At 37.2% G+C, this 23966-nt stretch overlaps 1 protein-coding gene across 11 annotated transcripts in view; it reads left to right on the top strand.

The window, feature by feature from the left end:
* The window catches only part of LOC143651839 (cilia- and flagella-associated protein 73-like), a 60320-nt gene that overhangs the window by 26312 nt on the left and 10042 nt on the right, over positions 1–23966 (top strand). For 8 of the 11 annotated variants that reach the window (XM_077122670.1, XM_077122668.1, XM_077122667.1 and 5 more), the window contains 8 exons: positions 3625–3865; positions 3963–4181; positions 7167–7391; positions 7532–7690; positions 8343–9356; positions 16340–16517; positions 19914–20069; positions 22718–22885. In XM_077122670.1, the coding sequence (XP_076978785.1) occupies positions 3863–3865; positions 3963–4181; positions 7167–7391; positions 7532–7690; positions 8343–8552 (816 nt within the window). In that variant the 5' untranslated portion in view covers positions 3625–3862 and the 3' untranslated portion in view covers positions 8553–9356; positions 16340–16517; positions 19914–20069; positions 22718–22885. Of the gene's footprint in view, positions 1–3624; positions 3866–3962; positions 4182–7166; positions 7392–7531; positions 7691–8342; positions 9357–12463; positions 12599–16339; positions 16518–19913; positions 20070–22717; positions 22915–23966 lie in introns of all 11 variants that reach the window. The other 3 variants (XM_077122674.1, XM_077122673.1, XM_077122665.1) reach the window with 3 other exon arrangements.

The following is a 23966-nucleotide window of genomic DNA, read 5'->3' as shown; positions in this document are numbered from 1 at the left end:
TCCTGAAGCGTCTCCTCCTGTTAGCAACCCCTCCCCTACTGCAGCAATTGGCCTACACTTACCACATCTCACCAGCAGATGGCGGTCCAGAGGCACCTCTTCCCCTTAGGCCCACCCCTCCCAGACAGCAGCGATGGCTGGAAGACAGCATGCAGGGCGGGGGCTGCTGCTCTCAGTCCAAGGCAGCAAGACAGCTGGTCCTGGTGCAGGGGACAGGGGAGCTGACCAACGCCCAAGGACGCAGCTGCACCCTGTGGATCCAGCACACATCACGCCCACCGGGACGGCTGTTCCTGATAGGCAGTACCCCCAGCACCCCGTGGTGCAGCAGAGCAGTGGATGGCTCCCGGCTGCAGCAGAGGGGTGGTCAGTTCCTTCTAATCCGCACTTCCCCGCATGCTGCAGCCCACCCCTGGGGGATCGTGGTCTAGCCAACCCACTCCACTCTCCCCACCTGTATCCCCCACCTTTCTCCTCCCCCAAAATCCCTGGAGACCCTCTTTGATAACTCATGCCCTGGGACCACAGTCCTGTCATTCTCTCCACGTCCCCTATCTTGTCCCTCGGAGCAGGAGAGAATTCAATTCACTCCACTCTGCTGGCTTCCCGAAAGTCCCATATGCTTCTTTTTTTTTTTTTTTTTTTTTTTATTAACGAAAAAAAAAAAAAGAAATTAACACAACATTTAGAAATCATACCATTCTACATATGCACTCAGTAATTCTTAACATCATCACATAGATGCATGATCATTGTTTCTTAGTACATTTGCATCGGTTTAGAGGAACTAGCAACACAACAGAAAAAGATATAAAATGTTAATATAAAGAAAAGAAATAAAAGTAGTAATAATAGTAAAAAACAACAACAACAAACAAACCAACAAGCAAACAAAAACAAAAAAAACCCTATAGCTCAGATGCAGCTTCATTCAGTATTTTAACATGATTATTTTACAATTAGGTATTATTGTGCTGTCCATTTTTGAGTTTTTGTATCTAGTCCTGTTGCACAGTCTGTATCCCTTCAGCTTCAATTACCCATTGTCTTACCCTGTTTCTAACTCCTGCTGAACTCTGTTACCAATGACATATTTCAAGTTTATTCTCGAATGTCCGTTCACATCAGTGGGACCATACAGTATTTGTCCTTTAGTTTTTGGCTGGATTCACTCAGCATAATATTCTCTAGGTCCATCCATGTTATTACATGGTTCATAAGTTTATCTTGTCTTAAAGCTGCATAATATTCCATCGTATGTATATACCACAGTTTGTTTAGCCACTCTTCTGTTGATGGAGATTTTGGCTGTTTCCATCTCTTTGCAATTGTAAATAACGCTGCTATAAACATTGGTGTGCAAATGTCCGTTTGTGTCTTTGCCCTTAAGTCCTTTGAGTATATACCTAGCAATGGTATTGCTGGGTCGTATGGCAATTCTATATTCAGCTTTTTGAGGAACCGCCAAACTGCCTTCCACAGTGGTTGCACCCTTTGACATTCCCACCAACAGTGGATAAGTGTGCCTCTTTCTCCGCATCCTCTCCAGCACTTGTCATTTTCTGTTTTGTTGATAATGGCCATTCTGGTGGGTGTGAGATGATATCTCATTGTGGTTTTAATTTGCATTTCTCTAATGGCCAGGGACATTGAGCATCTCTTCATGTGCCTCTTGGCCATCCGTATTTCTTCTTCTGGTAGGTGTCTGTTTAAGTCTTTTTCCCATTTTGTAATTGGGTTGGCTGTCTTTTTGTTGTTGAGTTGAACAATCTCTTTATAAATTCTGGATACTAGACCTTTATCTGATATGTCGTTTCCAAATATTGTCTCCCATTGTGTAGGCTGTCTTTCTACTTTCTTGATGAAGTTCTTTGATGCACAAAAGTGTTTAATTTTGAGGAGCTCCCATTTCCATATGCTTCATTTTTAAAAGACCTTTCTCCACATTTCTGATAATCAATTGTCCTTTTCCTAGTACTGCTACACATTTCTTTTAAATTTTCATATTTCTCTAGTCATTCTAGTGGAATTTCAGGAGGGTTGATAGGAAAAATACATGGGCTCAAATAACCATCTTTTCTCCTTAAAAATTTAATTTTTTAAATTTACGTACCTGCACTTATACATAATTTTACATAAAAATAAGTCTTTATATATATATATATGCTTTTAAAATAACATTTAAGTAAAATTTTATTCAAGGATAACATACACATAGAAATCACATGTATCTTAGGTGTATAATTTTCTCAAAGTAAACACACCCCCTTAAACAGCACCCAAATTAAGAAACATATCTTTTTCAGCACTCCAAAGCCTCTCTCTTGCCTCTTCCTAGTCACTCCCACTGAAAGGTAAGCACTCTTCCTACTTCTATCACCATGGATTAGTTTGGTTTCAAACTTCATATGATTGGAGTCATACTGTATGCACTAATTATTTGTAGGTTTTCTTTTACTTAAAATTGTGTTTGAGGTTCATTCATGTAGTTGTATGTAATAATTGTCTCTTTTTCATTCTACTCTTTGATCTAAATCAAAATAAATGAGTACCTGTGTTCTGCCTTACAAAACTGTTCAGAGCTACAATGTTTAGACCCAAACTGCAATGGATCTAAATATTTCCCTGGACTATTGGAGATGGTCTAAATATTTATCTACAGTGGAAGGAGTTAGTAAGTGTTGGTGTATTCATACTAATGTTGCTTTTTTTAAAGTGTAGTTTATTTTTTGTTTCCATTTCTACCTAGATACCCCCATCAAATTTCTCATTTCTACTCTGACCCCATCAGATTTCATCTGCATCTAAGCTAATTCATGTTAGCAACTTAGTATATATATTTTCATATTTTTCTCCTTACATAATACACAGATATATAGATACACGTATATATGGGGATTATTAATATGCACCTTTCTTATCTATCTTGCTTTTCTCACTTGACAATTCATCATATTAAAACTGGGATTCTTATATTTTTTAAGTAGTATATAATTGGAATAATAAAATGAAAATACTAAAAATTTTGAAGAAGTGTGTTAAATTGTATTGAAGCTAGTTAGGTATTAACTGATTTATGCCATCTAGAGTGAAGGAGAAATAGGCGAATTCATTTTGATAAATACCTATTACCATGCCAGTTAGTTTGCTAAGCCCTGAGGATTTTTCTCTTTGCTCTTTGAATATGCTTAGAGAATGGACAGCACCGTGTAAGGAAGATACACTGGAGCGTGCTGAGTGCAGAGAAGCGGGTATCTAGTGAAAGAACTAAAAGACATGAAGAGGGTGCTAGGTTGTTGTGTAGATGGAAGGTGACTGCTTTTTTCAATTATGGAAGGCCCATTTAATGAAGTTACACTTGTTTTATTTGAACCAAGGAGGTGGAATGACAACAAATGAAGAGAAGTTAGGGGAAGACAGAATTAAACTCAAAATAACCTTCTAGTAGAAAAAAACTTCAGCGGTGGGATGCACTATCTTGGGGTCTAGACAGACAAATGGTAATGACTATGTGACGATTTCAAGCAAGGCAGGGGTTGGTTCAGCCTAAATAGCTTTAATGTTCCTTTTGACTTGGGATGACATGATTCAAGTATTTATTCTAATTTTTCAATTTCTTTACAGATACATTATTGTGAGCATTACTCTTAATGGAAGATGATTGAATGTGAAAACCTAAACCAAGAAGAAATAATTAAAGAACTAATGAGTCAAAGCCAAATTTTCTCTTGGGCTACATATACGAGGATGTTAAATGGAACATTTATGGGTCTTGAAGGACTGTCTGGAGATCTTTTCTACTCTATGACTTTTGGAAGCATAGAAAAATTACATGTGCACTGTACTCTAATGAGAGTACAAAATGGTATCAATGCAGTTGATAGTTTATAATTTCTAATGGCAATAATCATTTTAGGATTATTTTAAATAGATAATAACCTAGTTTCTTTCTTTTAAAACAGTGTTTATGCAATGGTTCATCTTATGAGGTGGTTGGACAAGAAGGATCAGATATCTCAAAACTGGAGGTGTTTTTCTCAGGATATCCCCATATGGTTGGATTATCATTATTTCCTAATTTAACAAGTCTCACAATTGTTGCTCAAGATATTAAAGAAACTTCAGGATTAGAGACTTGTGCAGTACTTAAAGAACTTTGGATTGCTGAATGCTGCATAGAGGTAAGTCTAAATCCATGACCTTCCATAGAGAATTTTATCCTGAATTCTTCTAACTTTAGAAAAATAATCCATTTAAACATATGTGCAAGGGTCATAAGAGGTAAATGGGCATAAAAATAGAAATAGATTCATTAAAATAGAAAAAAGAAATAAAGATCTAAAACAAATATATTCTACTTTCTAGTAATCAAATCAAATCAAATAATACCCAGTATTGGTTAGTAGTGAAATTGGTTTATTTAGACGTTCTTGGTTGTATGGAAATTAGTACATCTATTTTGAAAGTAGTATCAGAATATATATATTTATAAAATCACAGAACTTTGTGCATACCTTTTTTCTCAGATATTCCTATCTTATGATGTTATTCTAAAAGCCCAAAACTATTGCCTGCATGAACATATTTGTTGCAGTAATGTTTATAGGGGCTAAAAATTGAAAGATAAATATGCTACATGTGGGGTAATTCTTAGGAACTTGATCATCAACTTCATGAAATATTTTGTAATTATTAAATACTAAAATTCTAAAGATTGTGAAAGCCTTTTATATTGCCAAATAAAAATTACAAAATTATGCTTTATGTTTTTATGATTATAACCATTAAAAATAGGTATTGAAATGGATAAAAGTTTAAAAAGAACATATAAAATTGAAATACTTATATTTGAGTAGAAGGATTATTTTATTTTTCTTTTAAATTTTTGGTCCATTTTGCTGGATATTGGTTTTGCAATAAATGTAATTTTTTAAAAATGTACTCAGAAACCTATTTTATTAAAAATAGGGTTTTTTAATTTAAAAATGGCAAAACATATTAATACTATTTAATATCCTTTTACAGAAAATTGGAGGTCTTCAAGAATGTAGACAGTTGGGAAAACTGTATTTATATTATAATAAAATTTCCAAAATAGAAAATTTAGAGAAATTAACTAGATTAGAGGTTCTTTGGCTGAACCACAATGCAATTAGGAATATTGAAGTAAGATCATTTCAATGATTTATATATCAGGTAAATTACTATTGTAAAGTTTAAAACACTGTGTTCAAGGTCCTATTTTTGAGGGACATGATATTCATGACTATTACAATTACTGTTGTTAAAAATAAGTAACATGTATATAGCATTTTTTAAATTTTTTATTAATTTTTAAATTTTTAAGAAATATAACAAAGAAACACAAACGTTCTTAACATATGATCATTCCATTCTACATATATAATCAGTAATTTACAATATCATCATGTAGTTGCATATTCATCATCATGATCATTTCTTAGAACATTTGCATCAATTCAGAAAAATAAATAAAAATACAACAAAAAAAATTCATACATACCATACCCCTTACCTCTCCCTTTCTTTTTTTAAAATTTATTTATTTTTTATTTATGATACATAACCACATACAGACATAAACATTCTTATCATATGATCATTCCATTCTTGTTATATAATCATCACATAACAACCTGAACTTTTTGAGATGGTAACTCTGATCTAGTCCTCTCATTTTAACTGCTGTATGGCCTTGCATTGTGTGCCAAGTGAACTTTCTGGAATGTGGACATGAAGTTTCCACTGTGCTTCTTAGTCCTTCAGTGGATGGCGTTCACTCTCCTTCGAGTTTACTGGACTTGATTTTACTCCTCCAGGCCCACTCTCTCTCCCCATCTAGAACTAAAGTGGATCAGAGTAAACTACCTTGAGTGTCCTGAATGTGCCACGCAGCCCCCTCCCCATTCATCTTTACCCTCTATCTGTAACACTGCCTCACTTTCTCTCACCTCCTTCTTCTAGTCATACCTCCAGCCTCATTTTAACGACCCTTTTCCCCAAGAGACTTTCTCTGGTATTCATCCTGTTCTCCAAGGCTGGAGCTGGGGTGGGGACCCTTCCCCACTGAGGCATATTTGGGGAACAGCCAGCAGGGCAGCTCCTGGGACAGCAGCCTATCATCTCAGTGTCCTGAGATGGAGTCCAGGCTCAGGGAGTGTCCCCAGGGTGGCTGGAAGGCACCCTTTGATAAGGCCCTGGAGAAGTGAGCTGGGGAATACAGGAGATGAGGCTGCTGCTGCCTTCTAAAAAGGGGGCTGGGAGGGGAGTGCAAGGCTTCCATTTGCTGAGCCAGGGCTGCTGAGTAGGGCCAGATGGGATGACTGTGGACCAGGTTGGGGGAGGCAAACTGTCCCACTGGCACTTGCTCCAGCCCCAGCTCCCCCATTCATTAAATGTTGAACACATACCAGTGCTCCAACCTACCCTCACCCCCAGCCCCTGTGTCTGAAGGAGCACCAAAATATTCCCTAGCCACACTGCACTCCAGCCCCAACCCTGGATCAGAGACAGGTCCTATCAGGGCGTTGTAACTGCCTGTTTATATCTGTCTGGCCTCTCTCCTCGCCCCCCACCATCAGCCCCAAGCTGTAGCCTCCATAAGAGCAGGGTCTGGCTTTCTTACCTCCTGCTGTGTTCCTGGCATGGAGCAGTCCCTGGCTTGCAAGTGGAGCTTGGTGCCTTGCCGTCGAATGGAATAAGTATTGCCTTGGGAGACATCTCAAAACAGCCTCCACTAGCAATGCTCAGCCCCGACTGCCCTGAGTCACCGGGGAGTGGGGAGGGAAGCCTCTGCAAAATTCCGACGCTAAGGGCCCCCTTCAGTCCTGTTTTTCTATCCGACTCTCTGGAGCTGGGGCCCGGCAGGGGTAAAGTGTTTTGAAGCTCCCCAGGTGCTTCTGATTTGCAGCCAAGCCTGAGAGGCCCCCAGGGCGGGTGCGCCCCATCCACCCCATGTACCAGGGCGCACACCAACCCAGGAGACCGTCCTCGTGGCCTCTGCCCAGCGACCCCTGGCCCAGCGGCTGCCTGCTTGGGCCGAGGCGGCCAGGCTGGGGTATGGGGGGCTGGGCTCGGCGACGTGGGGCCCTGGGGTGGGGGCGGGTGGCAGCGGGCGGCGCAGTGACTCAAGCCCGTGGCCGCAGTTCGAGGAGATCCACGAGGTGATCGCGATACAACGCGCAACGCGGGTGAGCATGCACAACGACCGCATGCAGTTGGCGCGGGAGGGCCAGGAGAAGATCCAGAGCACCAAGGCGCGGCTGTTGAGCTACATGGAGGAGAAGGACGACGAGATCTTGCAGCACAGCAATGAGCTGGCGAGGCTGCAGATGCGCTTCAACCGCACCCGCAGCAACGTCATCATCTGGGTGAGGCCACGGGGTGGGGGGGGGGGGGCGCGGCGGCGGTGGGGATTTGGTGGGAGGGTGAGGGGTGACAGAGTACCCCTGCCTGCTCTGCTGTGCGCCAGGCCGCCAGCGCTTACGTGCCCCCTTCCTCCCTTGCCCAGGAATTCCGCAGGGCGCACATCCAGAACACCGCCGCCAAGAAGACCCTCCTGCTTGGCACCATCAAGATGGCTATACTGAACCTCTTCCAGATTGTGAGCAAGCAGCTGAAGGAATCAACCTACGTGTTCCTGGAGGACACGCACAAACTGCTGGACGTGGTAGGCAGAGGGGCGAGCACCCGGGGCGGCCGGAACCGCCGGGCCAGCGGGGTCCTGGGTTCGTTGAAATGGGCTAGGGACCCCACAGAGCGGTGGTTCTCGCCAGCGCCATGGGTGGCACCTATTGGTGAGCCCCAGCCGCAGAGCTGCTGACCCGGTAGGTCCGGGATGAGAACCTGTGACAGGTGACGCTGGTCTGGGTTCCACGCTGGAAGAACCTCCGCGTTGGAGCGAAGACCCTAGTAATCCCCATCAAAGCAGGCAGTAGCAGGGACCCACTTCTGAATTCATCAGTTGTCTACAAAATAATATTGTGTCTGAGGCCCACTCTTTTTTTTTAATTTTTTTATTAATTAAAAAAAATTACAAGAAACACAGACATTCCCAACACATACACTCAGCAATTCACAATATCATCACATAGCTGCATATTCATCATCATGATCATTTCCCAGAACATTAACATCAATTCAGAAAAAGAAATAAAAAGACAACAGAAAAATATAACGAACAGAAGAAAAAAATTTTACATGCCATATCCCTTACTGATCCCTTTCATTGATCACTAGCATTTCAAACTAAATCTATTTTAACATTTGTTCCCCCTATTATTTAATTTTTATTCCATATGTTCTACTCATCTGTTGACAAGGTAGATAAAAGGAGCATCAGACACAAGGTTTTCACAATCACAGAGTCACATTGTGAAAGCTATATCATTGTTCAATCATCCTCAAGAAACATGGCTACTGGAACACAGCTCTACATTTTCAGGCAGTTCCCTCCAGCCTCTCCACGACATCTTGAAGGACAAGGTGATATCTACTTAATGGTAAGAATAACCTCCAGGATAACCTCTTGACTCTGTTTGGAATCTCTCAGCCATTGACACTTTGTCTCATTTCACTCTTCCCCCTGAGGCCCACTCTTGGTTCAAGAAAGCCAATGGAGGTCAGGGTTTCTCTCTCAAGTGAGAAGGCACATGGCCAACACCGTCAGAGTTTCTCTCTCATCTGAAAAGCCATGTGGTGAACACAGCATCATCTGCTAGCTTTCTCTCCTGGCTTCCAGTTTCATGAATCTCCCCACGAGGTGTTTTTCTTCTTCATCTCTAAAGGTGGCTGGCTTGTGGGCTCCCTGCTTCTTGTGCCTAGGTCGTTCTTCTCTGCTCTCTCTGAATCCATATAGAGCATTTTATAATGTGCAGAGAGCTTCGTATCCATCATTTCCTTTACTCCTCATACCAAGCATGAGAGGTAGGTGTTATTATTCCTGCTTTGCAGGTTAAAAAAAAATGAGGTTTGGAGAGGTTATATAATTTGAGATTATACAAATGCATTCTGTGTGATATATTCTTTTTCCTACTCCTCTCCCTCTTTTCCTCTCTACTCCCCTCCCAGTTCCCTTCTCCTCCAAAAACTCTCTCCTGGTTCCTGTATAGAGAAACAAAGCTTCAGTGAGGCACCCAATTCCCTCCATGCCTCTGAATTACACAGCACCCAAAGTTCAAAGAACCCAATGAACTAACTAGATTGACCAGATGATTTGTAAATACAGTTTAATGTGGCTTTTTTTTCTAAATTTTATTTATTTAAATTTTTAGGGCTTGCAGACTTTGAAGAACTAAATGATCTGAACCTTGCTGGAAATCTAATAAACAGCATTGGTATGTACTATTTCATTTGGAATATGAGATAATTCTGCAATATTTTTTTTCAGTATAAAAAGTTCTCTTGGATTTCTTTCTTTTGGACTTCTTTTGTAATCTATCTTTCCAAAACATTTCTAAACCTACGGATTATAGGTGGAAATATTGCCCATTAGTCAATCGTTGAAATTCATGGTATGACTTGTTTATGTGCAAGAAATGGTGACTATTTGCAGCTGATAAATGTAACAGAATATGAACAGGAAGTAAAACAAGAAATTTAATTTTTCTTTCTTCTTGTTTTTTAAATTAAAGGTTGATGTCTTGACCCCAATGAACACCTGGAAAGATTAAATATTTCTGGTAGCCAAATTTGTTCTTTCAAGGTATGTTTAAGTAGATTAATTCATTTTTATACATCAATTTTGATAGTGAACCATCTTATTGAAAAAAAGTTGGTCTAAATTGCCCCATTTTAGGAACAGCTTAGCTATTTTGGACTATCTGATATTCCAAGATGTTTTAGAATCAGCTGGCTAAATGACCCTAATGATCTGAAACTATTGAAACCAAATGAATAACTATTTACTTGGCTTTTGGAACAGCACTTTCTCTTAGTTTCCTCTGAAATATAGTCTTTCCAGGCTATATTTCTTGAGTTTTCTGGTTTCTCATACTCTCCAAGCATTAAATAATGGATTTTCCCAGGCCAGTCCTAGGGTCTTTTCTCATTTCTATCTCTACTGTTTCTCTAGATAATCTGATTCATCTTATTACTTTAAATACCATTTATTTAGTAATTACTCCTAAATTGATGCCTCTACTTTGCCTGACAATTCCCCAAAACTATAGACTTCTCCTATCCAGACCCAAACTTATTTCTCCTCCTCCAAACCTTCTCCTATAGCCTTCCTCAGCTCCCTAAATGGCATCCCCATTCTTACAGTGACTTAAGACAAAATCATTTGAATCATTTTTTACTCCTTTGATTCAATTGTACCCCACATCCAATCCATCAGCAAATGCCATTGGCTCCACCTTCAGAATATGTCCAGAGTCCTACCACTTCTTACCACCTGTGTCACTACCAACCTGGTTCAAGACACCATCATCTCTACCCTGCATCATTGCAAAAGCTTCCTACCACATCTTCCTGGGTTTACCCTTCTGTCAGTCTGTTCTCCACACAGCAGCCTGATCCCTGTAAAATATGTCAGATCAAGTTACACTTCTGCTCAGAAATCTTTCATAGTAAAAGCCAGTTCTCACAATAACTCACAAGACTACATAATCTACACTGTCTACAGTTTCTAGCACTCTTTCCTTTGTTTACTCTGTTCTAGCCACATGGTTCTCCTTACTTTACTTTGAATGTTTCTAGCACACACTCACCTTCTAAGCCTTTGTACTTGCTGGAATCTTCCTCCTCAGATACCTGCATGGCTCATGCTCTCATTTCTTTCCAGTCTTTGTTCAGATATTTTATTCTTAGTGAAACCTTCCCTGCCCCATTTACGTAAAATAGCAACAAACCCTGCTACCCTCTCCAACTTGCAACACTCCTTATCACCTTTTTCCTGCTTTAATTTGCTTCTTAGTCCTTACTAGGATACAAACACCATAAATATAAGCACTGGCCTGTTTTGTACATCACTGTGTCCGCAATGCTTAAAACAGTATTAGACATGTTGTAAATCTCAATAACATTTGTCACACAAATGAATAAAAGAGAAGTAACCAAACAAAAGAACTTATGTTTATGGCATATAATGTGGGTTAAAATATATGACCTTCATAATTTTGACAGTATCAAATGGCTGATGCATATTCAAACACTTCCTCTAGAAAAAAATGAAAAAAGATTAATGAATCCACCATAGAAATAATTTTGGATTGATCAGTATTAAAATGGGCATTCTTTTACCCATAAGGAAAAACATAGGACGATATAAAAAAACTGTAGGGTGAAATTGAATAAGTGTACCTTAAAAATAAATATGTAAATTTTACTTTATTAGTCAATTCAAGAGAAGATATTTGATATGACCCTTGAAGGATATGATTTTAGCAAGCACTTTAGGAGAATGGTTTGTATACTGGGGCGGTGTGAACTCTAAGAGAAAGAACAATATACACAAAGAGGGTAGGAAAGCAAGGTGTGTATTTGAGTAATATCAACATTGTTTCATTGGTGAATAGAGTAATATGAGGATATGGAAGCTAAAATCAGAAAGGTCACCTGGCCCTTAAATATGAACTGTATCCTATAGACAATAACAAGTTGTTGAAGTTTTCGAGCAAGAAAATGCTGTGATCAGAGGTGTTCCTTAGGGTTAGTAATCTGTAAGTAGTGTTTATTAGTTTGGGGAAGTCAGAAGCAGAAAAATCAGGTCATTGTGGGAATAAACTGGGTGAGAGAATATAAGAATCTGAACTAGGGTTCTGGAAGTGAAAAAAAATTAAGAAATCAATGTGAGAGGCATTGTGGTTGTTGAATTTGCAGGTTTTGGCAGCTAGTAGAATGTGGAGACCAAAAGAATCCAAAATCAGTCTGAGATTACAGTGCTTAGTGAGCTCCAGAAGATGATGTCCTTAACAATAAATACACAAGTCAGGAAAAGTGGATAGTTTGGGAGGAAAAGTAATGTATTGGGTCCTGGATGTGTTGCTTTTAGAGTACCATCCAGGTGAAGATTTAGTAGATAATTGGAAATTAGGGGCTGAAATGCAGGGCCAAATTTAACTTAAGAATCATTAGAAGACATTTCTTTTGAGTGGACTGTCCATGGAAAATGAATCTGTGCTCTTGGAAAAATGCATACATCTGGAGATTGGAAAACAAGGAGGAGTTTGTAAATGATGGAAAAAACTATCAGAGAAGTTGAAGACAGGCAGGCAATGTCAGAGATACTAAAGGATAAGAGAACTTTAAACAGGGTGGTCCACAATATCAAATGATATAGAGGTCAGGGATGAAAAGGACAGAAATAACTGTCTTGATTTGTCATGGAAGCAACCAGGCTTATGCCAAGCCCTATTTGAGGTAGAGTCATAATAATGGGGCCCTATCTGTTAGGTTAATATGCATTTAGCAGCATGTTTGATTGTTTGCTGGCACTTTACAGGTTAGCTCGTTAGTGAACTGGGCTGGCAAGTACCTAGCCATGCAAGCTCATGGGCTCCTTGGAATGGAGAAAGACTTATGGCTGGCACTGAGTATCAAGAACGGTAATGGTCTGGGATTTTACCCTACTTGCCAGGTAACAATCTAGCATGTGACTGTTTCATGCATGCTAGCAGAAGACATGAGACTCCTGAGTCATAGACAAAAGACTTTATGTACTCATGACACAGCAAACAGCATGAGCATCATGCTGATTTGCTTTGATTCCCCATGAGGGTGACACTGCTGGGTCTGGATGGATGCTGTGAATGAAGTGGGTTCACATCACAACCAAACAACACTGAATTGAGGGACTTGTCCATTTTGATAGCAAGCTGCTCTTTGTTGAAGACTGGGGAGAGACATTACCTCATCCCTCTAGGTTGCTCACTGCAAGCATAACCCTGAGAAATGGGTAAAAAACATTCATGACTTGCATTGTTGGCATACCTGCAAGAAATTGGAGTGCTCAGCCCAATGGCTGATTGTCTCTCCCAACTTAGAGGCCATCAGATAAGGGATCAAATTAGACATGTCGAAAATAAGACATGAATGAAACAAGAGACACTCAGGATGGTTACAGGGATTGGGCCCTATCACAGGAAATAGCCAGTGACAGTTCTGCCAACTTAAGATCTACTGAATATTCAAGTCATACTAACTGCAAACTAACCATTTTTAACTTTTTTCTGTTAAACACATCATAAAATGAAAAGGCAGAAAAATACCTGTAAAATTTTATTTTCAATGTATATAGTAGGCTAAGAATTGAGAGTCTTACTTTTAAAAGAGCTATTTTAAGTCCATTAGAAAAAAATGACCAAAGACACCAGTAAAAGACAAACTAGCAGATACTTTATAGAATTGAAAGTCACAGGGCTAGTTAGTTCATAAAAGAATTTTCAACCTCATGGAGAATTAATGAAATGCAAATTTTAAAATGTTATAACTTTTTTCTTTATTAGAGAAGTCATTATGTTAACAGAGCATATTTTAAGTTTTAACTACTCGTATTTTAAATAATCAATGTTGTATAAACATGGTGTTGTGTGCCAGTAGGACTTGGGAGAGACAGGCTTTCCTGTGCCCGTGGTAGGTGCTTAAATTGCTAGAGCTTTTCTAGAAAGCATTTAGGAAATATATACCAAATGATTTAAAAAGGCATATATCCTTTGACCTATCAATTCCCCTTCTAGGACTCTGCCCCAAGAAAATAATGTGAAATATGAACAAAGCTTCATGCTTAAATTTAAATGTTAAAATTGCAGAAGAGATAAAAGGGAACTGTGAAGGATAGATTCAGAGTGCTGTGGGAACATATAAAAAGGCAACTTAACCGTGTTTGGGAGGTCAAGACAAGCCACCCATAAGGAGGTAATCTTTAAGCTAACCAATGAAATAGGAGTAGGAGTGGCCTAGAGAAAGAGCATTACAGGCAGAAGTCACAGCTTTTGTAAAGGCCCTAAGTGGTAGAAAGGGGCATGGCAAATTCCAGAAAGTAGGAATCCTGTGTGACTGGAAAAGAGCAAGGCACAGAACCGTGAGCTGAGCCTGGAGAAGGTGGATGCAGACTGCTAGGAGGTCAGGGGTTACTTGTGAAGAAACCGCTTAGGAGCCCCCGTCTCACCCTGGCTGGCCGGGGCGGTCTGATGGTGGTTACGGGCAGATGTTGCAAAGGCAGAGTTCCTCCCACTCTAGCCCTGCCACATCAGAAGCAGCAGAATAAAATCCTTGCTCTGCCATTTACTTGTGTATCCTTGGGAAATTATATAACCTCTCTGAGCCTCAGTTTCTCATCTGTAAAATGGTAATAATCTAGGCACCTGTGCCAAAGTGTCATCCTGATGTTTAAGTGAGGTCATGTGAAATTCAGAATAGTGACTCACAGCAAACACTCCATAGATGTTTCATTATTACTATTACCTCACATTAACCTTTTATATTTCAATATCTTCATCAAAAACTGGGGATAAAAGCAGAACCATTGTTGGGAAAATTCATGTTAGGGCACAGTATTAATAAAAGTCTCTCTGTAAACAATGGTTAAAAGCTCTCTATCATAAAACCATTGGGCAAGATTCAAAGGAAATTTTAGTGCCCTCATATTATGGATGTTCCTGAAATATTATTATCTTAGATTTTTATCTTTACTGCCACTATGAAGAGATATTAGCCCTATGGTGATGGATTAACTTCTCTGTCAGCTTCCCACCATACCAGTCACCACCACACCAATTTTCAGTGTGATTCTATGTCATCGACATAGATGGAGGGTGAGGATTCCAGGTCAGACTCCATAGTTCACACCCACTGTCTCCTAGCTCAGACCAGTGGTTAAATGTAGCGTGTCCACCCAGTAATCAAAGGAACTCTTTACAGTTTAGTGGGTTCACTTTCCTTGCCCCAACAGAATTTGCCCAAATAATCTTCTGCATAGCCCTGGGCAGAAATCTCCCTTTTAGAGCAACTCTACTTAGTCTCACTCCTACCACGAACCCAGCCATAGCCCTAGATCAGTGACCTGAGATCCATCTGCCCAGAAGGAGAGTTGAGGCACACATTAGTCAACTGACCCTGTCTTACCCTTGACTCTAGTAGGGTACTTCCCATTTCCTATGTACTTTCCCATTCCATTTGTATTTCATTTTCAGAACTTGGGCATCTTGGTTCTTACTTAACTCTGATTCTGGATTTCCTGATAAGCATTGCATCCTTTCAAATTTGACTCTACCATAGGACCCTCAGACCCCAGGCACCACCCCAGTAAGCTAGTATTGAGGAAAATGAATAATGTCTTAGATATTGTTAGAAAATAATAATCATTCAACATGCAATTTAATCCAGTATTCTTTATTTTTTTTACAACATTTTAAAAATGTAAAACCATTCTTAGTTTATAGATCCAGGGCTAAAGCCCTTAAAGACCCATGACTTAAGGAATTGTGAGCTGCATAAGTAATTAGCAGTAGTGTGTGATAAATTCTATAACAAGGCCAGACCCAATGACTAGGAGAACTCACAGGAAGAGCATCTACCCCAACCTCGGGGGATGAAACATCTTCTTCCTAGAGAAGATGACACCTAGATTGGGTCCTGAAGGATGAAGAGTTGTTTAGATGTAAAATTGGGGTGAGGTTTAATCCACTCAAAGGGGACAGCATGAGTGACAGTCTAAGGACAAGCTAGGGCCTGGCATATTCCCAAAACTTCAAGTGGTTCAGTATGGCCAAAGCATAAACTGTTAGGATTTGAAAAGATAAAACTGAAGGCTTAAGCAAGAGCCAGATAACAATGAAGGATGATATAAATAATGACTTAAACTTCAGGGTAAAGGATGTCCACTAAAGGGAGGAGAAACACTGGTCTGAAAGTGCATTATCACCCCTCCACTGGAGACAGCTGTAAAGTAAGGGCCTCAGGAGAAAGCTGGGTTTCAGTTGACCTTCATGGAGAAGAACATTCACAGGGAAAAAATTTTTAATTTTTATTTTATAGAGTCCATATTAAAGCAGAGATCCCATAGCTTTTGATAACTGAGCAGATCTGGAGGCAGAGGCAAGTGGACAGCAGTGTTCTTAGGTGGTGAGTGTGGGGAATGGGAGTGAAGGAAGCGTAGTTGGGTGGAGTCTGCTGCTTCGTTATTGTAAACCCATTCTTCAGGTATGTAGCATAGTTTTCACTAGGAACAAAAAGTATTTTAACCTTCTAAGTCACTTTTTGAGTACATAATTAGAATTAAATATGTTAAATTACGGATGATCTTATGTGTTCAAATGCCTCCTTTAGAAATGGACAGTCACAATTAATTAATTGAACATAACCATTCCTCTTGTTTTAGGACCCCACTGACTTAACCAGACTGCATCGCTTAAAGGATTTGTGTCTGAATGATCCTCAGTAGAAAACCAGTCCCGTGTGTCTGCTGTGTGATTATCCTACACGTGGGCTGTGTCACTTGCCTTCAAAGACTTGACACATTTGATGTGTCAGCAAAGCCAATCAAGGAACTGGCGGATGTAAGTATCCCTAATGAGGTACCTTTAGCTTAGGTTTGATGAATTAACTAGTTATTTCTGATTGTACCCACATACATTAAGTAGTATTATCTGATCAGTTCTTATTGTCAAATCTAATTTTGCCCAACTGAGCTGGGTATTTCACATAAAAGTAAACAATAACAATAATACTAGAATCTAGTATTACAAATAATAACAATAATACTAGAATGCTAGAAATAAAAAAAGTCATTTATAATCTATACAAAATTATAAAAGTATGTACAAAAGGAACTCTGAAAAATTATCATCAATGTTGAGAATAATGGAAAGAATGTTTTATATATATATAAATTAATAAAGCCTAAATAAAATAAAAAATTAAATAGGCAGTATCCTGTCATTTAAAATATTACGTATCAAAATTAGAATGTATCCAGGGTTGAAGGTAGTATGTCAAGGATTAGGTAGATTTGACTATGAGATGAATTGAGGTTTCCCAAATGCCTGAGAGGCTCTCCCCACACTGCCATAGCATCTCTGAAATCTTGAAGAGAGTGTTCCTGGGCTATCACTGACAGTGACTCTCCCAGTAAAGGAGCCACTTTGACATGCACCCAAAGGAATTACAATTTCAGAATCAAGTTCACAGAAATTCACCATGTTTATTAATAGTCTTTTCACATTATATTTCTAATTCCCTTCCAACCCAATGAGCCATCCCGCTTATCCTATTTGTTCATTCAGTTATAGTTTTTGAATATCTAGTATGTGCCAAGCCTGCAGATGCCCCACAGTGAGGCCCTCCCATCCTTTCCCTGTGGCCATCATCTCAACATAGGAATGTTGTTTCTATTTATCTTCACGTGTTTCTCTTCTCTTGTTATCCTAAGTAAGGATTTGTTCTCAAGTTCTATGCTTTCTTCTCTTCTTTATAAAAATGAGATTACCCTCACCCTTACCCCCAGTCTAAGAAATGAATTGTCTTGCAATACCGAGCACAAGGCTAGAGCTCTTCTCTACTAGCAGAAGGGAGAGAGATGTGGGAAGTAGACTTTTCTTTGTGCATATTTTCTTTTTTTTTTGAAACATGAATATATTACTTATTCAAAAATAAGATTTTCAAAATATAAAGTAAAAGTAGCATTTTGGAGTTTTTTCTTTTTTAAATGAATAATTCCCCTCCCCTTTTTTCTATCTCTCTATTTTTTTGTAATTAGAGAAGTTTTGGGTCTACAGAACAATCATACATGAAATACAGGATTCCCATCCACCACCACCCCCACTAATGCCTTGCACTGGTGTGGAACATCTGTTACAATCGATGACACCATTACCTAAAGTCCATGGTTTAGCTCTGGATTCAATGTTTAGTGTAGTTCCATGGATGTTTAAAAAGTTTTTATTCTGTTATTATGTATACAACCTAACATTTCCCCCTTTATTCACTTAAGATATATTTCAGTGTAGTTCATTGCATTCACAATGTTTGCTACCATCACCATCAGCTATTACCAAAACATTTCCATCATTCCAAATACGATCCCTGTACATTTGAAAGCTTAATTCCCATTCCCTATCCCTACCCTGTCCCCTAGCAGTCTATATTTTAGATTCTGACTGTGGATTCGCCTATTCTAATTGTTTGAAATCAGTGAGATCATACAATATTTTTCCTTTTGTGTCTGGCTTATTTCACTCCTCATGACGTCTTCAAGGTTCATCCATGTTGTCACATGTATGAGGACTTCATTCCTTTTAATAGCTGAATAATATTCCATTGTGTGTATATATATACCACATTTTGTGTATCCATTCATCAATTGACGGATACTTGGGTTGCTTCCATCTTTTGGCAGTTGTGAGTAATGCTGCTGTGAACATTGGTGTGCCAATATCTATTCGAGTCCCATATTTCAATTCTTTTGGGTATATACTGAGTAGTGGGATTGCCAGGTCATATGGTGGCTCTATAATTAGCTTTCCTCAGTAGGATATTTTAATCTTTTTTCTTGTCTCCCACCTAGGGGGATTCCAAATTAAATTTGAATTTCATGTAAAAACAAATAATGCTTTAGTTTCATACTTACTTATACTTAATTACTTATACCAAAGCATTATTTGTTCAAATTCAAATTTAGCTTGGTGTCCTGTATTTTGTCTGACAACCCTTTACCTCATGTTCTCTTGTTGTTTTAGATTTAAGAATTCATTAGAAATGTTCATAGCTATCACTGACTGTAAGCATTTTTATTGGATTTTCCATTTTCTCCAAAAAAGTGAAAAATCAAGAAATACCATTTACCCTTTCCTTACACATTTTTCTTCTAATTCACTTGTACTAAGCAATTTACCTCTTCTTTATCAGGGATTTTAATACCAGTTGGTCATCATCCTAAAACAAATTTGTTTTCTTAATGTATTCTTTGCTCATGAATTCCTTATTTTTTGGCAGAGGAATTTAGTGATTTAAGCCCTAGACCTTCATAATATGGGCAGAGCATGGGGAAAGGAAGTTCTCTTTGTCCTGTTCATCAAGTCATATGTTTGCTTCTATTCAGTCTTTTATGCCAAATAACTCTCTTGGATCTCTCTTTCCACTGTATACGAAAATAAATTACATTAAGAGGCATTAAAAGCCTATATCTATAGAGAGTTCATGTCCAGAACAGTGTACCAGCCTTCTGACTTATTTGAGGTACAGTTCCCTGATAAAGAGAAATGCCTTCATTATTTCAGATAAAACTAGCTGAGAAGATAATTCTTTTTACTCTCAAGCACTAGTTAGCCGATGTATTTTTTTAATGGTGGATTTAACCAGTTTTCATGATAAACCCAATAACTGGATGATCCATCAGTATTAAGGATGCCAGCTGACTGGATTAGATGGACCATTTAGAAATTTACTCAGGCTAAATCCAGCTCATTTAGAACATCCTTTTAATAGACAGGAAAACAAAAACACTAAATACTATTTCTTAGCCATGCTTTTCAAAACTGAATTAAGAAACTTTACATTTTCTTTTAACTCTTTTAGGTTTCTTTTTTTTTTCCTCTGAATTAATCAAATAGAAATCAGGTAGTTATGTATTTTCTCTGGTAGTACTGCTTTACTGGCTAAATGATACCATTTTGTGCATTGACCTCTCTCTGTAGTCTCTTTGTGTTGTCATCAAGGAAATAAATGTGAATATGTCTCACACTTAAAATAATATCCTGGAAGGAAATCTTTGGAATCATATTTTGTGGATTATGTTTAAGTAATCTGTGTGCCCTTTATTGCCCCAACTATGATCATTGAGCATGCAAACCTCCCAAATTGTTACATAAAACATGTCACATAAATATTAACATCACTAGTAATTACCTACAATTGTGCTTGTTCAGCTAAAGTTTTTGTTTTCTCTCTATTTTCAGACCACAACAATGAAAAAAATAATGTAGTACAATATGCATGTAAAAACTGTTCAGAGGCATCTTAATGAAGACCTTGGAAAACTGAATGAATGAAAATGCAAACTACAAAAGTTACTGGAAGAATGAATAAAACTATTCAGCTTTGCTTAAAAAAATGTAAGATTTAATACTGCAAAATCTAAGTAGTCACATTGTAAGGAAACTACCAGACAAACTGGCATTATCTTTTAAATTATCTATTTAAAGAAATTAATACCAAGATTTTGTCAAGTTCACCCCCAAAATAAAGTTTTGATTTTGGGTACTTAAATTTAAGGAGTGTTCTGTGCTTTCGGATCTGCAGTTTAAAAATAGTGTAAGCTTATTTACTTAGGAAATTTTTTAAAAACTGTATAGTCCAATACTATTCAGTCAAAGAGTTAACAGATATGTTGAACTTATTTCAGTTGCATTATTATTAGACACCAATAGGCTGTGCTCAAAATTCATTTTCTTGTTTAAAGTGCTAAAATATCCCTTAACTAATACTATTAAAGTATATAAAAAGGTAGGAACTTTGAGTCAGTGCCTTAATAAGTCTATATTATGTATGCTTTTTAATTTAAAATAGATTGTATTTCCTTTATTAAAAGTAGACCCTGAAAACTTAGGAATCATTTACCCCAAAAAGAACCTTGTATATATAAGAAATTATTTTTGCTTTTTAAGAAGGTTCAGGAAAATAATGGATTGTTCACAAAATGTGTTAGAAAATAGTCAAACTGTTTGGGAGTAGGGGTGTAAGATCCTTAGTTTACACTGTACCAAAAGTACATACAAATTGCATGAAATAATTAAATGTGAAAATGAAGTCATGAAGAAATTGAAGAAAGTATAGATGAATATTTAACTGATTTTAACCTGTCAAATAAAATAAATGATAAAAATCACATAAAAAATCAAAATGAGTAAATTTGAGTACAAAAAAGGTGTAAACCTCTTGTGTGTTAAGGAGCATCATTATAAACATAATCAACAAATAGCAACAAGAAAAAATTATTTTCAACAAACATGGTGGACAGAGGGTTGCTATCCTTACTGTCACATACTCCTGTAAAACAACAAGGGTAAAGGTCAGGCTCCAAATAGGAAAATTGAACAAATTGCATAAACTAAGCATTTTACAAAAGTGAAATAAAAAAATGATTAATAAACATTTGAGAGGAGAATTCAACCTCATTTAAATTCCCAAATACTGATTAAGATAGCACAGAAGTTTGTATATATGGTAACAGAATAAAATTTAGAAAAGAATCCATGGAACTACACTATACAGTGAACCCAAAGTTAAACCATGGACAATAGTTAATAGTAAAATTATTACAAATCCTGTATTTTATGCATGATTGTTTTGTAAACCCCACAGCTTCTCTACTAAAGAGGGGGAGAAAAAGATGATGAATATTTCACTTGCAGATATATCAAAGTTTAACACATTATGCCACTGTCTGGTGAAGAGAAATGTGACACTGTTACACCTCTGATGGCAATGAACTTGGACCATATGTACCAAGAACCTAAAAATGTTCAGCCTTTGACCCAGTAAAGCTATTCTAACTCCCCACTCTCAATATTTGGATAAATTTTATAAATAATTCACTCATCACTGCATTATTAATAATGATAAAAAATTGAAAGAGTTATTCATTCTTTAAAACAGTATATAGCCATTAAAAACTAAGTGTTTGAAATTTAGTTAATGTTCATCTAAAACTAGCATGTTTTAATTACTATTTTAATCAGAAAAATATTTTAAAGTAAAAATTTTAAAAAATTTTAAATTATTTTAATAAAAAAATCGAAGGAGACCAAAATGAAAATACACATAAAATGGAAATCATTTTATATCTGTCATTTTCATGTGCAAAAAGTATACAATAAAGTCTGTAAATGTGAACAATAATAGTTATAGATTATAGAAATTACAATTATTTTTACAAATATGCTTAATTTGACTTTTAATTGTTAGCTGTGTAGCCACTGTAAAGAAGGGAGTGCATATTTTTCCTAAATTTATATTAATTTGCACCTCTTCATGTCCAGTACAATTTATTTTGAAATCCTCCAAGGTTGGAATTAGGGTGGGGTGAGTGAGGCACTCACCTTGGGCCCTAAATTTAAAAAAGTGTCAAAAACCTCAGTAATCAAGATGAATAATATTTTTAAAAATAAAAAAATCTTAAAAAATAAAAAACAAATGCAAAAAAAATCCATGATGAACAGAAGGTCAAAATTTTACATAAAGACCAGTTCTATGTTGAGCTTTATAGGAAACTGAGGCAAAAGGAAAAATGTGAGCCCCTTCTAGATACATATTTTTTGTTGGCTATTTTTTTTCAGAACCTTAAATCTGTTGAAAAATATTGAAAAATTTAAAAGTGTGTTCAAACTCACATTATTCTAAATTTAAATATTTTATTTATAGCAAAATCAAAATTTGTTCTAATTTTATTTTCCTGGCTTTAATATTTTCAAAATCTACTACTTTGCTTATTTCATTTCCAATCAAGTGATTTGCCATGTTTTAAATATTTAAGATTATCACATGGTCAAAAGAAATTGGCTAATTGAGCTTGCACCAAAGTTATAATCATGTCTTTGACATGTTTTTTATGAAGTTTGTTCTATTATTATCTAGATTTCTACTTTAATTTAAATCAATCATATATTTATTAGATTATGTTTAAAAAATAATAAATAAATTCAGACTTCACCTTTACTGTGTTTTATTTTTATTTTGCTCTCTGGTACGTTGTTTTCAACAGTTGGAATGGGAACCGGCTGAACTCACAGGATCTGGCAAAGGGCACGGTGATAAGTCCAATAACAGTAAAATGTCTCCACTTGAAAAATCAAAGAACTGTGAAACTGTTGATGAAGGACTAAGTCTTCAAAAGAAGATATTGGCAAAACAAAATGCCTTGAATGAAAGGGTAACTTTCTGGAACAAAAAACTAGATGAGTATGTTTAATGAATTGCCCAGTTGTCCACATTTGAAACATGAGAGAATCAGAATGTTTTGGGCCATTTGTTGAGTTCGGTTACCTGTATCCAGGAATAGAAAGCAATTATAGTATGATAACAGTAAGCTAAAGCACAAAACGTGTTTCCAGGGGGTGCGATGGTGGCGCAGTGACAGAATTCTCTCTTGCCATGCCAGAGACCTGGGTTCATTTCCTGGTGCCTCCCCATGTAAAAAAAAAAAAAAAACCCGATTTCCAATTCTGTTCCTACTACATACAGGCATCATTTGTGCAAAGCTGGTGCACATTTTTCACAGAGGTGGTTCTTAATTATGAACAGTGTAGGTTCCCCTGAGTGGCTACTCTAGTGTCTGCAAACTAAATGCATTAGAATTGCTATTAGTATATAAAGTGATCACATGAAACTAGGCAAATCACATTCAAAGTTGTGTAGAAACATGTAGAATATGCTCTTATTGAGTATTATCTAGTACTGTGAGTTTTTCTATTTACTAGGGCATTAAATGAATAAGTTACACTATTATAATACTAAAAAAAAGCTAGCTTTTTTATTTAAAATAAAAATAAATAAAAACAAAATTAAAAAAATTTGTTTTGTATTATCAAACCAAAACAACATACAAACATGAGCATTCTTAACATAGAAACATTCCATGTATGGTGTACGATCAGTGGCTCACAATATCATCACATAGTAGTATATTCATCACCATGATCATTTTTTAGAACATTTGCTTCAGTCTAGAAAAGGAAATAAAAAGAAAAAACTCACACATACCATACCCCTAACCCCTCCCTCACATTGACCACTATTATTTCCATCTATTCAATAGATTTTAACCTTTGTTACCCCTATTTTTTTCTATTCCCCTTACCACTACCTTTCATTGTTCACTAGTATTTCAATCTACTCAATTTATTTTAACATTTGTTCAATTTATTTTAGCATTTGTTCCCCCTATTATTATTTTTAATCCATATTTTTTTCTTATCTGTCAATATCATAGAAAAAAGGAGCATTCGATGCAA

Source organism: Tamandua tetradactyla, chromosome 12, assembly GCF_023851605.1.
Source record: "Tamandua tetradactyla isolate mTamTet1 chromosome 12, mTamTet1.pri, whole genome shotgun sequence".
NCBI classification, from domain to species: Eukaryota; Metazoa; Chordata; class Mammalia; order Pilosa; family Myrmecophagidae; genus Tamandua; species Tamandua tetradactyla.
The sequence above is the reverse complement of the archived record's forward strand: the minus strand, read 5'-3'. Positions and strand labels throughout refer to the sequence as shown.